The sequence below is a fragment of the Oncorhynchus masou genome, unplaced genomic scaffold (genome assembly GCF_036934945.1).
Source record: "Oncorhynchus masou masou isolate Uvic2021 unplaced genomic scaffold, UVic_Omas_1.1 unplaced_scaffold_1767, whole genome shotgun sequence".
In the NCBI taxonomy this organism is placed as follows: domain Eukaryota; kingdom Metazoa; phylum Chordata; class Actinopteri; order Salmoniformes; family Salmonidae; genus Oncorhynchus; species Oncorhynchus masou.
Genome location: NW_027007845.1, coordinates 59,587 through 73,031, shown reverse-complemented (window position 1 = coordinate 73,031; position 13,445 = coordinate 59,587). Strand labels below are relative to the sequence as shown.

Here is a 13,445-nt window from a genome sequence, read left to right as displayed (position 1 = left end):
AACAGCGCAATAATGTGGAATCTGAATTGAATCGTAAGTGAAGTGAAACGTACCGAATGTAGACGAAAGGCAGTGGATGTAAGTCTTGAATAAAGCCTGTTATTTAACGTGGTTGTTAGGGTTACTTCCCTTTTCTACCTATCAGAGTGAACATCTGCATTTTCATTGGTTTCACCTTGGAGCAAAGTTATTTTAAAATTACGACTTTCACTTCTCTTTCAGTCTACATACAACCCGTTAGTAAAGAACTTATTTTCACAAAGGACGAACGAGAGATATCTATATTGATTATGTTCATTACGAACCACCACAAGATTTCCACACAAAGAATGATGCATGTCACCTATCAAGAACGTGTAGGCTCTCAGTAGGTGATTCATAAGTTGGTTTTTAACCCCTAAGGATTTTCATCGTGGTTAATTAAAGACTAAGTTAAAGGAATAAAAATACAAAAGTCTCTGAAACTGGAAACACTCATCTCCCTCACTAGCTTTAAGCACCAACTGTCAGAGCAGCTCACAGATTACTGCACCTGTACATAGCCCACCTATATTTTAGCCCAAACAACTACCTCTTTCCCTACTGTATTTAATTTTATTTATTTATTTTGCTCCTTTGCACCCCATTATTTTTATTTCTACTTTGCACATTCTTCCATTGCAAATCTACCATTCCAGTGTTTTACTTGCTATATAGTATTTACTTTGCCACCATGGCCTTTTTTTGCCTTTACCTCCCTTATCTCACCTCATTTGCTCACATCGTATATAGACTTGTTTATACTGTATTATTGACTGTATGTTTGTTTTACTCCATGTGTAACTCTGTGTCGTTGTATGTGTCGAACTGCTTTGCTTTATCTTGGCCAGGTTGCAATTGTAAATGAGAACTTGTTCTCAACTTGCCTACCTGGTTAAATAAAGGTGTTCTCAACTTGCCTACCTGGTTAAATAAAGGTGTTCTCAACTTGCCTACCTGGTTAAATAAAGGTGTTCTCAACTGGCCTACCTGGTTAAATAAAGGTGTTCTCAACTGGCCTACCTGCTTAAATAAAGGTGTTCTCAACTTGCCTACCTGGTTAAATAAAGGTGTTCTCAACTTGCCTACCTGGTTAAATAAAGGTGTTCTCAACTGGCCTACCTGGTTAAATAAAGGTGTTCTCAACTGGCCTACCTGGTTAAATAAAGGTGTTCTCAACTTGCCTACCTGGTTAAATAAAGGTGTTCTCAACTGGCCTACCTGGTTAAATAAAGGTGTTCTCAACTTGCCTACCTGGTTAAATAAAGGTGTTCTCAACTTGCCTACCTGGTTAAATAAAGGTGTTCTCAACTTTCCTACCTGGTTAAATAAAGGTGAAAATAATATATATATATACCATAGCATTGGACTAATAAAAGTATCACGTCACAGAGGATTCTTTAGGCTCTGTAGATGGGTGTATCACCTGTCTCTGACGGCCTGCAGGGCGATACGGGAGTGTTTGGGGCGGAATGACAGGGGGAGGTGGAACTGGTGGTTACCGCTGGGTTCAGTAACCTCCAAACCACCACCGCTCTGGGGATCTGGAGGAAGAAGGGATGGAGGGAGAGATGGAGGATGAGAGGAGAGGGAGGGAGGGAGGATGAGAGGAGAGGAAGGATGAGAGGAGAGGGAGGGAGGAGGAGAGGGAGGGAGGATGAGAGGAGAGAGGGAGGATGAGAGGAGAGAGGGAGGGAGGATGAGAGGAGAGAGGGAGGGAGGATGAGAGGAGAGAGGGAGGGAGGATGAGAGGAGAGGGAGGGAGGATGAGAGGAGAGGGAGGGAGGATGAGAGGAGAGGGAGGGAGGATGAGAGAATGCAAGCAGACGATGCTGTAAAAAATGAGAAGAAAAAAAAGAAGAAGAAGAAACACTGCCCCCCCCAAAAAATATAAATAAGATGACAGTAAACACAAAACAAAAACTGATGTGGTAAATGTGTCGAGGATGATACTACTGGATCGGTGTCCCTACACTGGGACAATATGAGATCATGTGACTAGAATGACGTTGTAGACAACAGCCAACTATCTGCGAAAGACTTCTGTGGACAGAAAACTTACGATTATTGTAAATCTAACTGCCGGTGTTCTGTTTACAGTAGCTATTACAGTAAGAAAAAAAGACCATTGCTATTGTTTGAGGATAGTGTACATCAACAAAACACTTATATCACGGCAACTGGTGTGATATATTCACCTCTGAAGGTAAATAATGTACTTTACATTTAGTAATCTTGCTCTGATTTGTCATCCGGAAATACAATATTGCTTAGTTTTGTTTGATAAAATCCATGTTTATATTCAAAATGTCAGAACTGGGTTCTACAGTTTGAATTTGTTTGTATTATATTTTACCTGAACTAATGGTGTTATATTCTTCCTACCATAGGCTTATATCTGTTACATCGAGCCTCTCCAACAGCACCATGGAGAGAGGCATGCTGGGAATGGACAAGCAACATATTTAAACGTCCCTGCCTTTGACAAAGTGGACACACATGGCAGCACCACTCACTTCGCCAATTATCCCACTAGTTGAAAGCATTTGTCATAGTTTTTTTGGGGGGCAGAATTATGTGATGTTTTGTGTGTTGTTGGAGGCGTTTGTATCTTTTACCAGATCTTTTGTGTTATATTCTCCTACATTAATTACACATTTCCACAAACTTCAAAGTGATTCCTTTCAAGAATACACATCTCCTTGTTCCAGTTTTCTGAGCTACCGGAAGTTAGATTTAGGTATGCCATTTTAGTCTGACCTTGAAAAAAGGGTCTGATCCGTAATGCTATTAGAGATTTATTATACAGTAGTTTCTTTCACATTTGACTTCCTCATACAAAATGAAATCGCGCCACCGTAATGCTTCAAAAACATTGTTATCTCCCTCCCCCAGTTTGGTTAGAGAACTTCCTATTGGTGGGTTATTAAACAGAACCTTTCACCAGTCTCTTACCATGCTCCGCCCCCTGCTGCTCCTCCTCCTCCTGAACAAAGCTAAACTCCTTCAGCCGCTCCTCCTCAAGCATCGATTGGCTGACCAGGGAGCTGGTCTCCTCGTCTGATTGGCTGCCTCGCCGGCTAATGACACGGTAGATGCCACAGTCCAGGACGTTGAAGCTCTCCTGAATAAAGAATAGATTGAGGGTACCAACAAAGACTTCATTACACATTCATAAGGAGGACATAAAGGCTTATGTCCTGCACTGCTTGTTATGTATGCATGTGTTGTGTATGGGTTATAAAAGTGTCTTTATGTAGACACTACACAAATTAAGATACACTGTTGTAAATCGTGAGATACCAATATAACATCTCTTCAACTACCTTTAATAGTTCAGAACTACTGTGTCCTGATAGGGACAAACAGGACCAGACTCACATGAGAGGAGATGCTGCTCCTGCGACTGCTGGAGGCGGAGTCTAGAGGCTCCAGCTTGGCGACCACTTCCTCCAGCTGGCCAATCAGATCCAGGTGGGTGGTCACACTGAGCTGTGACCTCAGGTGATCCAGTCGGTCGATGGGAATCGACTTCCTGGCCTGGGAACGGTAAACAGATGAGCACGGAGGATATTCAAATCATTCCCTAAGTTCTAGAGCTCAGCTGAATCTGGTAATGAATGGTGTGACTGTTGAACAAGTTGGGGAGACTAAATTAATTGGCGTTACCTTAGATTGTAAACTGTCATGGTCAAAACATATAGATTCAATGGTTGTAAAGACGGGGAGAGATCTGTCTGTAGTAAAGAGATGGGGAGAGGTCTGTCTGTAGTAAAGAGATGGGGAGAGGTCTGTCTGTAGTAAAGAGATGGGGAGAGGTCTGTCTGTAGTAAAGAGATGGGGAGAGGTCTGTCTGTAGTAAAGAGATGGGGAGAGGTCTGTCTGTAGTAAAGAGATGGGGAGAGGTCTGTCTGTAGTAAAGAGATGGGGAGAGGTCTGTCTGTAGTAAAGAGATGGGGAGAGGTCTGTCTGTAGTAAAGAGATGGGGAGAGGTCTGTCTGTAGTAAAGAGATGGGGAGAGGTCTGTCTGTAGTAAAGAGATGGGGAGAGGTCTGTCTGTAGTAAAGAGATGGGGAGAGGTCTGTCTGTAGTAAAGAGATGGGGAGAGGTCTGTCTGTAGTAAAGAAATGGGGAGAGGTCTGTCTGTAGTAAAGAGATGGGGAGAGGTCTGTCTGTAGTAAAGAGATGGGGAGAGATCTGTCTGTAGTAAAGAGATGGGGAGAGGTCTGTCTGTAGTAAAGAGATGGGGAGAGGTCTGTCTGTAGTAAAGAGATGGGGAGAGGTCTGTCTGTAGTAAAGAGATGGGGAGAGGTCTGTCTGTAGTAAAGAGGTGGGGAGAGGTCTGTCTGTAGTAAAGAGATGGGGAGAGGTCTGTCTGTAGTAAAGAGATGGGGAGAGGTCTGTCTGTAGTAAAGAGATGGGGAGAGGTCTGGCCGTAATAAAGAGATGGGGAGAGGTCTGTCTGTAATAAAGAGATGGGGAGAGGTCTGGCCGTAATAAAGAGATGGGGAGAGGTCTGTCCGTAGTAAAGAGATGGGGAGAGGTCTGTTTGTAATAAAGAGATGGAGAGAGGCCTGTCTGTAGTAAAGAGGTGGAGAGAGGTCTGTCTGTAGTAAAGAGATGGGGAGAGGTCTGTTCATAGTAAAGAGATGGAGAGAGGCCTGTCTGTAGTAAAGAGGTGGGGAGAGGTCTGTCTGTAGTAAAGAGATGGGGAGAGGTCTGTCTGTAGTAAAGAGATGGGGAGAGGTCTGTCTGTAGTAAAGAGATGGGGAGAGGTCTGGCCGTAATAAAGAGATGGGGAGAGGTCTGTCTGTAATATAGAGATGGGGAGAGGTCTGTCTGTAATACAGAGATGGGGAGAGGTCTGTCCGTAATACAGAGATGGGTAGAGATCTGTCTGTAGTATAGAGATGGGGAGAGGTCTGTCTGTAATACAGAGATGGGGAGAGGTCTGTCTGTAATAAAGAGATGGGGAGAGGTCTGTCTGTAGTAAAGAGATGGGGAGAGGTCTGTCTGTAGTAAAGGGATGGGGAGAGGTCTGTCCGTAGTAAAGAGATGGGGAGAGGTCTGTTTATAGTAAAGAGATGCTCTGCTTGTTTGACACCACACTCCACACTCCAGGTCCTGTAGGTTCTAGTTTTGTCTAATCTTGATTATTGTCCAGTCATGTGGTCCAGTGCTGCAAAGACAGACCTAGTTAAGCTGCAGCCCAGAACAGAGCAGCACGTCTTGCTCTTCATTGTAATCAGAGAGCTGATATTAATACTATTCATGCCAGTCTCTCTTCGCTAAGAGTTGAGGAGAGACTGACTTCGTCACTTCTTGTTTTTATAAGAAACATTCATGTGTTGAAAATCCCAAATTGTTTCCATAGTCAACTCACACACAGTTCTGACACACACACCTACCCTACCAGACATGTCACCAGGGATCTTTTCACAGTCCCCAGGTCCAGAACACAGTCAAGGAAAAGTACAGTATTAAACAGAGACACGAGGGCATGGAACTCCCTTCCATCTTATAAAGCACAAGTAAACAGCAAACCTGGTTTCAAACAACAAATAAAGCAACACCTCACGGCACAACGGCTCTCCCCCGTGTGACCTACTGGTTGAGTGTATGTACTGACATGTGACCTACTGGTTGAGTGTATGTACTGACATGTGACCTACTGGTTGAGTGTATGTACTGACATGTGACCTACTGGTTGAGTGTATGTACTGACATGTGACCTACTGGTTGAGTGTGTGTACTGACATGTGACCTACTGGTTGAGTGTATGTACTGACATGTGACCTACTGGTTGAGTGTATGTACTGACATGTGACCTACTGGTTGAGTGTATGGACTGACATGCGACCTACTGGTTGAGTGTATGGACTGACATGTGACCTACTGGTTGAGTGTGTGTATTGACATGTGACCTACTGGTTGAGTGTATGGACTGACATGCGACCTACTGGTTGAGTGTATGGACTGACATGTGACCTACTGGTTGAGTGTATGTACTGACATGTGACCTACTGGTTGAGTGTGTGTGTGTGTACTGACATGTGACCTACTGGTTGAGTGTGTGTACTGACATGTGACCTACTGGTTGAGTGTGTGTATTGACATGTGACCTACTGGTTGAGTGTGTGTACTGACATGTGACCTACTGGTTGTGGTGACCTACTGGTTGAGTGTGTGTATTGACATGTGACCTACTGGTTGAGTGTGTGTACTGACATGTGACCTACTGGTTGAGTGTATGTACTGACATGTGACCTACTGGTTGAGTGTGTGTACTGACATGTGACCTACTGGTTGAGTGTATGTACTGACATGTGACCTACTGGTTGAGTGTGTGTACTGACATGTGACCTACTGGTTGAGTGTGTGTATTGACATGTGACCTACTGGTTGAGTGTATGTACTGACATGTGACCTACTGGTTGAGTGTGTGTACTGACATGTGACCTACTGGTTGAGTGTATGTACTGACATGTGACCTACTGGTTGAGTGTGTGTATTGACATGTGATCTACTGGTTGAGTGTATGTACTGACATGTGACCTACTGGTTGAGTGTATGTACTGACATGTGACCTACTGGTTGTGGTGACCTACTGGTTGAGTGTATGTACTGACATGTGACCTACTGGTTGAGTGTATGTACTGACATGTGACCTACTGGTTGAGTGTATGTACTGACATGTGACCTACTGGTTGTGGTGACCTACTGGTTGAGTGTATGTACTGACATGTGACCTACTGGTTGAGTGTATGTACTGACATGTGACCTACTGGTTGAGTGTATGTACTGACATGTGACCTACTGGTTGAGTGTATGTACTGACATGTGACCTACTGGTTGAGTGTATGTATTGACATGTGACCTACTGGTTGAGTGTATGTATTGACATGTGACCTACTGGTTGTGGTGACCTACTGGTTGAGTGTATGTACTGACATGTGACCTACTGGTTGAGTGTATGTATTGACATGTGACCTACTGGTTGAGTGTATGTACTGACATGTGACCTACTGGTTGAGTGTATGTACTGACATGTGACCTACTGGTTGAGTGTATGTATTGACATGTGACCTACTGGTTGTGTGTGTGTACTGACATGTGACCTACTGGTTGTGTGTGTGTATTGACATGTGACCTACTGGTTGCGTGTATGTATTGACATGTGACCTACTGGTTGTGTGTGTGTACTGACATGTGACCTACTGGTTGTGGTGACCTACTGGTTGTGTGTGTGTACTGACATGTATGTGGAGCTGATAGATACATTTAAAAACATTAATATGTAATGTAAATTGTAAAGTCTTGTCTGTAATCTCTTTTTCATCAGTAAAAATACAGATCCATACAGCCTCCATCCTACTAAACTACACTGTAGTAGTTACAGATCCATACAGCCTCCATCCTACTAAACTACACTGTAGTAGTTACAGACCCATACAGCCTCCATCCTACTAAACTACACTGTAGCAGTTACAGACCCATACAGCCTCCATCCTACTAAACTACACTGTAGCAGTTAAAGATCCATACAGCCTCCATCCTACTAAACTACACTGTAGCAGTTATAGATCCATACAACTATAGAGCCTCCATCCTACTAAACTACACTGTAGCAGTTACAGATGCCTCCACCCTACTAAACTACACTTCCTGAGTTAAATTCACACACAGGTGTTCAGAGGACGTTAGATTAGATAATTATCCCAGATGTTCAGAGGACGTTAGATTAGATAATTATCCCAGGTGTTCAGAGGACGTTAGATTAGATAATTATCCCAGGTGTTGAGAGGACGTTAGATTAGATAATTATCCCAGGTGTTGAGAGGACGTTAGATTAGATAATTATCCCAGGTGTTGAGGACGTTAGATTAGATAATTATCCCAGGTGTTGAGGACGTTAGATTAGATAATTATCCCAGGTGTTGAGGACGTTAGATTAGATAATTATCCCAGGTGTTCAGAGGACGTTAGATTAGATAATTATCCCAGATGTTCAGAGGACGTTAGATTAGATAATTATCCCAGGTGCTCTATAACATGAAGATATGGCCGTGTGGGAAACACAAACCCTCAGATGTGTATCAATTTAACCTTTATTTGTAATTTTTTCCTAGCTGATATGAAAAATATAGTCCCCATTTCCAAAACACGACCGCTAGCGATGCGTGTCAACGTTTCAGACCGAGTGTCGGGGCTCTTAACAAAAACCCTCTGTAAGGAAGATACTATCGTCAATAGGTGCTAAAGAAGTTAGAGTCTATGAGGGGTAGACCAAGGCCTAATTCTGCCTAATGGGCGGGCCAGCCCAGAGAGTGGCTATTTTTGTTCAATAAAGAAATGCTTGCATGGATATGTGGTTTTGTTTTGGAACGTTTTGTTAGTTTGACATTTGGCATTGTCAAACCACCTGAACCAAATGAGAAGAAAAAAATACAAAAAAAAAAGTCTGATTCAAACTACAGCTCAAAAACGCCCTTAAGAGTACTTTGAGTACAGGGTTTGGGGTGAAAAAGCTGCAGTAATACGAGTCTCACCCTGCTGGGGGCGATCGCATGCTGAAACATCACACAGACCGTGGCCGCTAGAGACCACGCCTCCCTGCGTAGCAACCTGTCGACACACCGCTCCACAGACAACAGCGAGAGGTGGGACATGCGGCCGTCACCATGGAGACAGAACAGCTCGTTGCGGTACACCGCTATCTCAACCACGTCTGGAGAAGAAGAAAAAAAAAGAAAAATAATTGAGTGTCCATTTTCTTTTCAGAACATTAAATTGATCTTTCTGGCTTTTTAACCGAAGGGTAGTAGAGAAAGATCTAGAAACATCTAGAGACATTAATAGTCACAGATCTGAAATGTACACTCAAATACAACATCTACACTGAACAAAATTATAAAAACGCAACATGCAACAATTTCTAAACTATGGATTTCACATGACTTGGCAGGAGTGCCCAGCCAATCAGAATGAGTTTTTCACCACAATGGAGCTTTATTACAGACAGAAATACCCATTACACATTGAAAGATTAGTGGAATATGTGTGGGTAGCTGGACAGCTAGGATGACTGACGGTGAAGGTGAACAGGTGGTCAGGTGTCAGAGGAATGGATGAGACTGAGACTCCTCCCCGGACGATCCCACAGGGGAAGAAGCAATGAACATTCCTACAGTCAACATACCCTCATTGTCCCTCAAAACTTCAGACATCTGTGGCATTGTGTTGTGTGACAAAACCGCACATTTTAGAGTGGCCTGTTATTGTCCCCCGGCACAAGGTGCACCTGTGATCATGCTGTTTAATCAGCTTCTTGATATGCCACACCTATCTGGGCAAAGGAGAAATGCTCACTAAGAGATCAAAGCAAATTTGTGCATTTGAGAGAAATAAGATTTTTTGTGTGTATATAACATTTCTGGGATCTTTTATTTCAGCACATGAAACATGGGAACAACACTTTTCATGTTGTGTTTATATTTTTTGTTCAGTGTAGTTAGTTTGTTGTTACTGGAGAATGCTGAACTACTACCTAAAGCTACTGCTACTAACCTTTGACCTCGGTCCACAGCAGTACCTGGCCACTCTGAGGAGTGAAGACATAGATAGCCGAGTCTGTCCACGTCAGCAGGTTCTGATCCCCAAAGTATAACAGTCTGGGGAAGGCTATGGACTGGGAACTCTTCTGGGCTCGGTTGTAATGGGGCTCACTTCTGCAGATAAACAAAAACACAAACAGTATTAGTGTAAAGGAGGTCACGCGGCTTAAAGTGAGTACAGCTTCCTTCTGCTCATACAGAGGCTCGAACCCAGGACCTCTGCCTCGTAAACACGTGACCGCCCTCCTGAAGCATCTTACCCAGTCGTGCTACCGAAATGCTAGCTATTTGGCCAAAAGTTATAGAACACCAACTCATTCAAGGATTTTTTTTTTTTTTTTTTGTAACTATTTTCTACATTGTAGAATAATAGAAGACATCAAAACTATGAAACAACACATAGTAACCAAAAAAGTGTTATATATTTACCTTTGCACACTCTTGGCATTCTCTCAACCAGCATCACCTGGAATGCTTTTCCTACAGTCTTGAAGGTGTTCCCACATATGCTAAGCACTTGTTGGCTGCTTTTCCTTCACTCTGCGGTCCGACTCATCCCAAACTATCTCAATTGGGTTGAGGTCGGGGGATTGTGGAGGCCAGGGCATCTGATGCAGCACTCCATCACCCTCCATATTGGTCAAATAATTTTTAACTGTTAATTGAAATGCATTCCAGGTAACTACCTCATGAAGCTGGTTGAGAGAATTCCAAGAGTTTGCAAAGCTGTCATCAAGGTAAAGGGTGGCTATTTGAAGGGTGGCTATTTGACGAATCTCAAATATATTTTGATTTGTTTCACACTATTTTTGTTACTACATGATTCTCTTTTTTATTTCATAGTTTTGAAGTCTTCACAATTATTATACGATGTAGAGAATATATATATATATTTTTTAAACTGGTACTGTATATATTAGCTTACAATGTACAGAGTCAATCCCCCTAGATTCTAGGACCTAGAAGTTCACACACACACACACACACACACACACACACACACACCCACACTGTTGTTACAGCCCAAATTTAAAAAAATATATTTTTTGGGTCACTGATCTACACACAATACCCCAATAATGTCAAAGTGTAATTATGTTTTAAGAAATGTCTTGAGTATCCAAGCCCTTTGTTATGGTAAGCCTGAATAAGTTCAGGAGTAGAAATGTCTAGAGTCAATAAGTATCCAAGCCCTTTGTTATGGTAAGCCTGAATAAGTTCATGAGTAACAATGTGCTTAACAAGTCACATAATAAGTTGCATGGACTCACTCTGTGTGCATTAATAGTGTTTAACATAATATTTGAATGACTACTTCATCTCTGTAACCCACACATATAATTATCTCTAAGGTCCCTCAGTCAAGCAGTGAATTTCAAACCCAGATTCAATCACAAAGCCCAGGGAGGTTTTCCAATTCCTCGCAAAGAAGGGAACCTATTGGTTAAAAAAAAGCAGAGTTGCTTACCAAGACGACATTGAATGTTTCTAAGTGGCCTAGTTACAGTTTTGGACTTTAAAAAAAAATTGTCTTGAAAATCTATGGCAAGACTTGAAAATGGCTGACTAGCAAGGATCAACAACCAACTTGATGAATTAAAAAAATGAATAAAGTGCCTATCTTGCAGTGTGGAAAACTCTTAGACTTATCCAGAAAGACTCACAGCTGTAAATAGCCACCAAATGGTACTTCTATGAAGTATTATTGACTCAGGGGTGTGAATACTTATGTAAATTAGATATCTGGATTTCATTTTCAATAAATAATAAAACAAAATACATGTTTTCACTTTGTCATTATGTGGTACTCTGTGTTGATGGCTAAAAAAATAAAAATTTAAAAAATTTAAAAAAAAAATATTCATTTTTTTTATTACAAAATTTAAAAAAAAATATTCAATCCATTTTGAATTCAGGCTGTAACACAACAACATGTAGAATAAGTCAAAAAGGGAACACTTCCTGAAGGCCACTGTACACACACCTGTAGCTGATGAGAGGTGCAGGCGGTATGGCCAGCAGCTGTTTAAACTGGTGCGTGCTGAGGACATCTCCACTGAAGCTGGCCTCCCAGACTCTAGACCCAGGCCTGGCACAGTACAGCAGAGGAGGTTGGCCAGCGGCCACGCCACGGCTCAGAGGGAAGAAACACGCTCCGTATTCTCCGTCACGCTCCTTGTTACCGACACGCCAGAACTTCTCCCTGCGGGTCGTAAGAGGAGGAACTGGGTGGTACCTTTAACCTTATAGACCAAACTTGAGACATTTACCAGATAACATTACTCACTAATATTAAAATGTTTATATATATTTTTCTTTTTAAATATATAATATTTAAAAAATATATTTTTTTATGCTTCCACAACACTTCTGTATCATCTGGGCGGCCTACTGCCCCCAGTTATGTCCCCACACTCACCTCTCCGTGTCACAGAGGTAGCAGCGGCTGAGAGAGGACACTAGCAGTCGTCCGTCCAGATAACCCAGCTGAACCACCCTGGAATCCACAGTAGTGATGGTCTGGACGGGGAATATCACAAACGCTGAGCCCTGGACAACACAGAACAAAGGGTCATGTGACTAGACAGGATGCGTAAGATGGAGATTGTAATAGATCACGGTATGGGGAAGGGAGAAAAGAAAATGAATTGATTATCAGGTGCAGTTAAGTGCAGTAGCTATTCCTAGCTTGGTGCCAGATTTTAATTTTAATTTAATTTTACCAGGCAAGTCAGTTAAGAACAAATTCTTATTTTCAATGACGGCCTAGGAACAGTGGGTTAACTGCCTGTCCAGGGGCAGAACGACAGATTTGTTGTACCTTGTCAGCTCGGGGGTTTGAACTTGCAACCTTTCGGTTACTAGTCCAACGCTCTAACCACTAGGCTACCCTGCCGCCAACCATTACCAGTGTTCTCATGCCAGACATGTGGCATGACAAAGACCATAGGAGTTGGCATGACAGCACAAATAGAGATGGGACCAGGCTAATATATCTTTCACCTCCCCAAAATAAAACCCAACGGTTAGTTTTCCATTACCTTTCCGAGTTTGGAGGATCCAGCGCGGAGGAAGGACACCTTGCCCCCTTTGTCCCCAGCAAACACCCTGAGGGCTGCGGTGTCCCAGCAGAGAGAGGTGAGCGTTTGGCCACGGTGTTCCCAGGAAACACTGACCCTCTCTGGTCTGCCACGACGCTCAAGTTGAAGCTCCCACACTACCACCAGGCCCTGACTGAGAGAGGACAGACAGACAGATCACCACCAGGCCCTGACAGAGAGGAGAGGAGAGGAGAGGAGAGGAGAGGAGAGGAGAGGAGAGGAGAGGAGAGGAGAGGAGAGGAGAGGAGAGGAGAGGAGAGGACCAGACAGACAGACCACCACCAGGCCCTGACTGAGAGAGGACAGACAGACAGACGACCACCAGGCCCTGACAGAGAGGACAGACAGACAGACAGACGACCACCAGGCCCTGACAGAGAGGACAGACAGACAGACAACCACCTGGCCCTGACTGAGACAGACAGACAGACAGACAGACAGACAGACAGACAGACAGACAGACAGCCAGCCAGCCAGCCAGCCACCTGGCCCTGACTGAGACAGACAGACAGACAGACAACCACCTGGCCCTGACTGAGACAGACAGACAACCACCTGGCCCTGACTGAGACAGACAGACAGACAGACAGACAGACAGACAGACAGACAGACAGATAACCACCTGGCCCTGACTGAGACAGACAGACAGACAGACAGACAGCCACCTGGCCCTGACTGAGACAGACAGACAGACAGACAGACAACCACCTGG

At 43.4% G+C, this 13,445-nt stretch overlaps 1 protein-coding gene across 1 annotated transcript in view; it reads right to left on the bottom strand.

The window, feature by feature from the left end:
- The window catches only part of LOC135532204 (BLOC-2 complex member HPS5-like), a 49,944-nt gene that overhangs the window by 24,252 nt on the left and 12,247 nt on the right, over window positions 1-13,445 (bottom strand). The window contains 8 exon segments of the mRNA XM_064959806.1: window positions 1,445-1,562; window positions 2,974-3,142; window positions 3,400-3,558; window positions 8,568-8,746; window positions 9,586-9,746; window positions 11,617-11,835; window positions 12,052-12,182; window positions 12,674-12,866. Coding sequence (XP_064815878.1) covers window positions 1,445-1,562; window positions 2,974-3,142; window positions 3,400-3,558; window positions 8,568-8,746; window positions 9,586-9,746; window positions 11,617-11,835; window positions 12,052-12,182; window positions 12,674-12,866 — 1,329 coding nt within the window.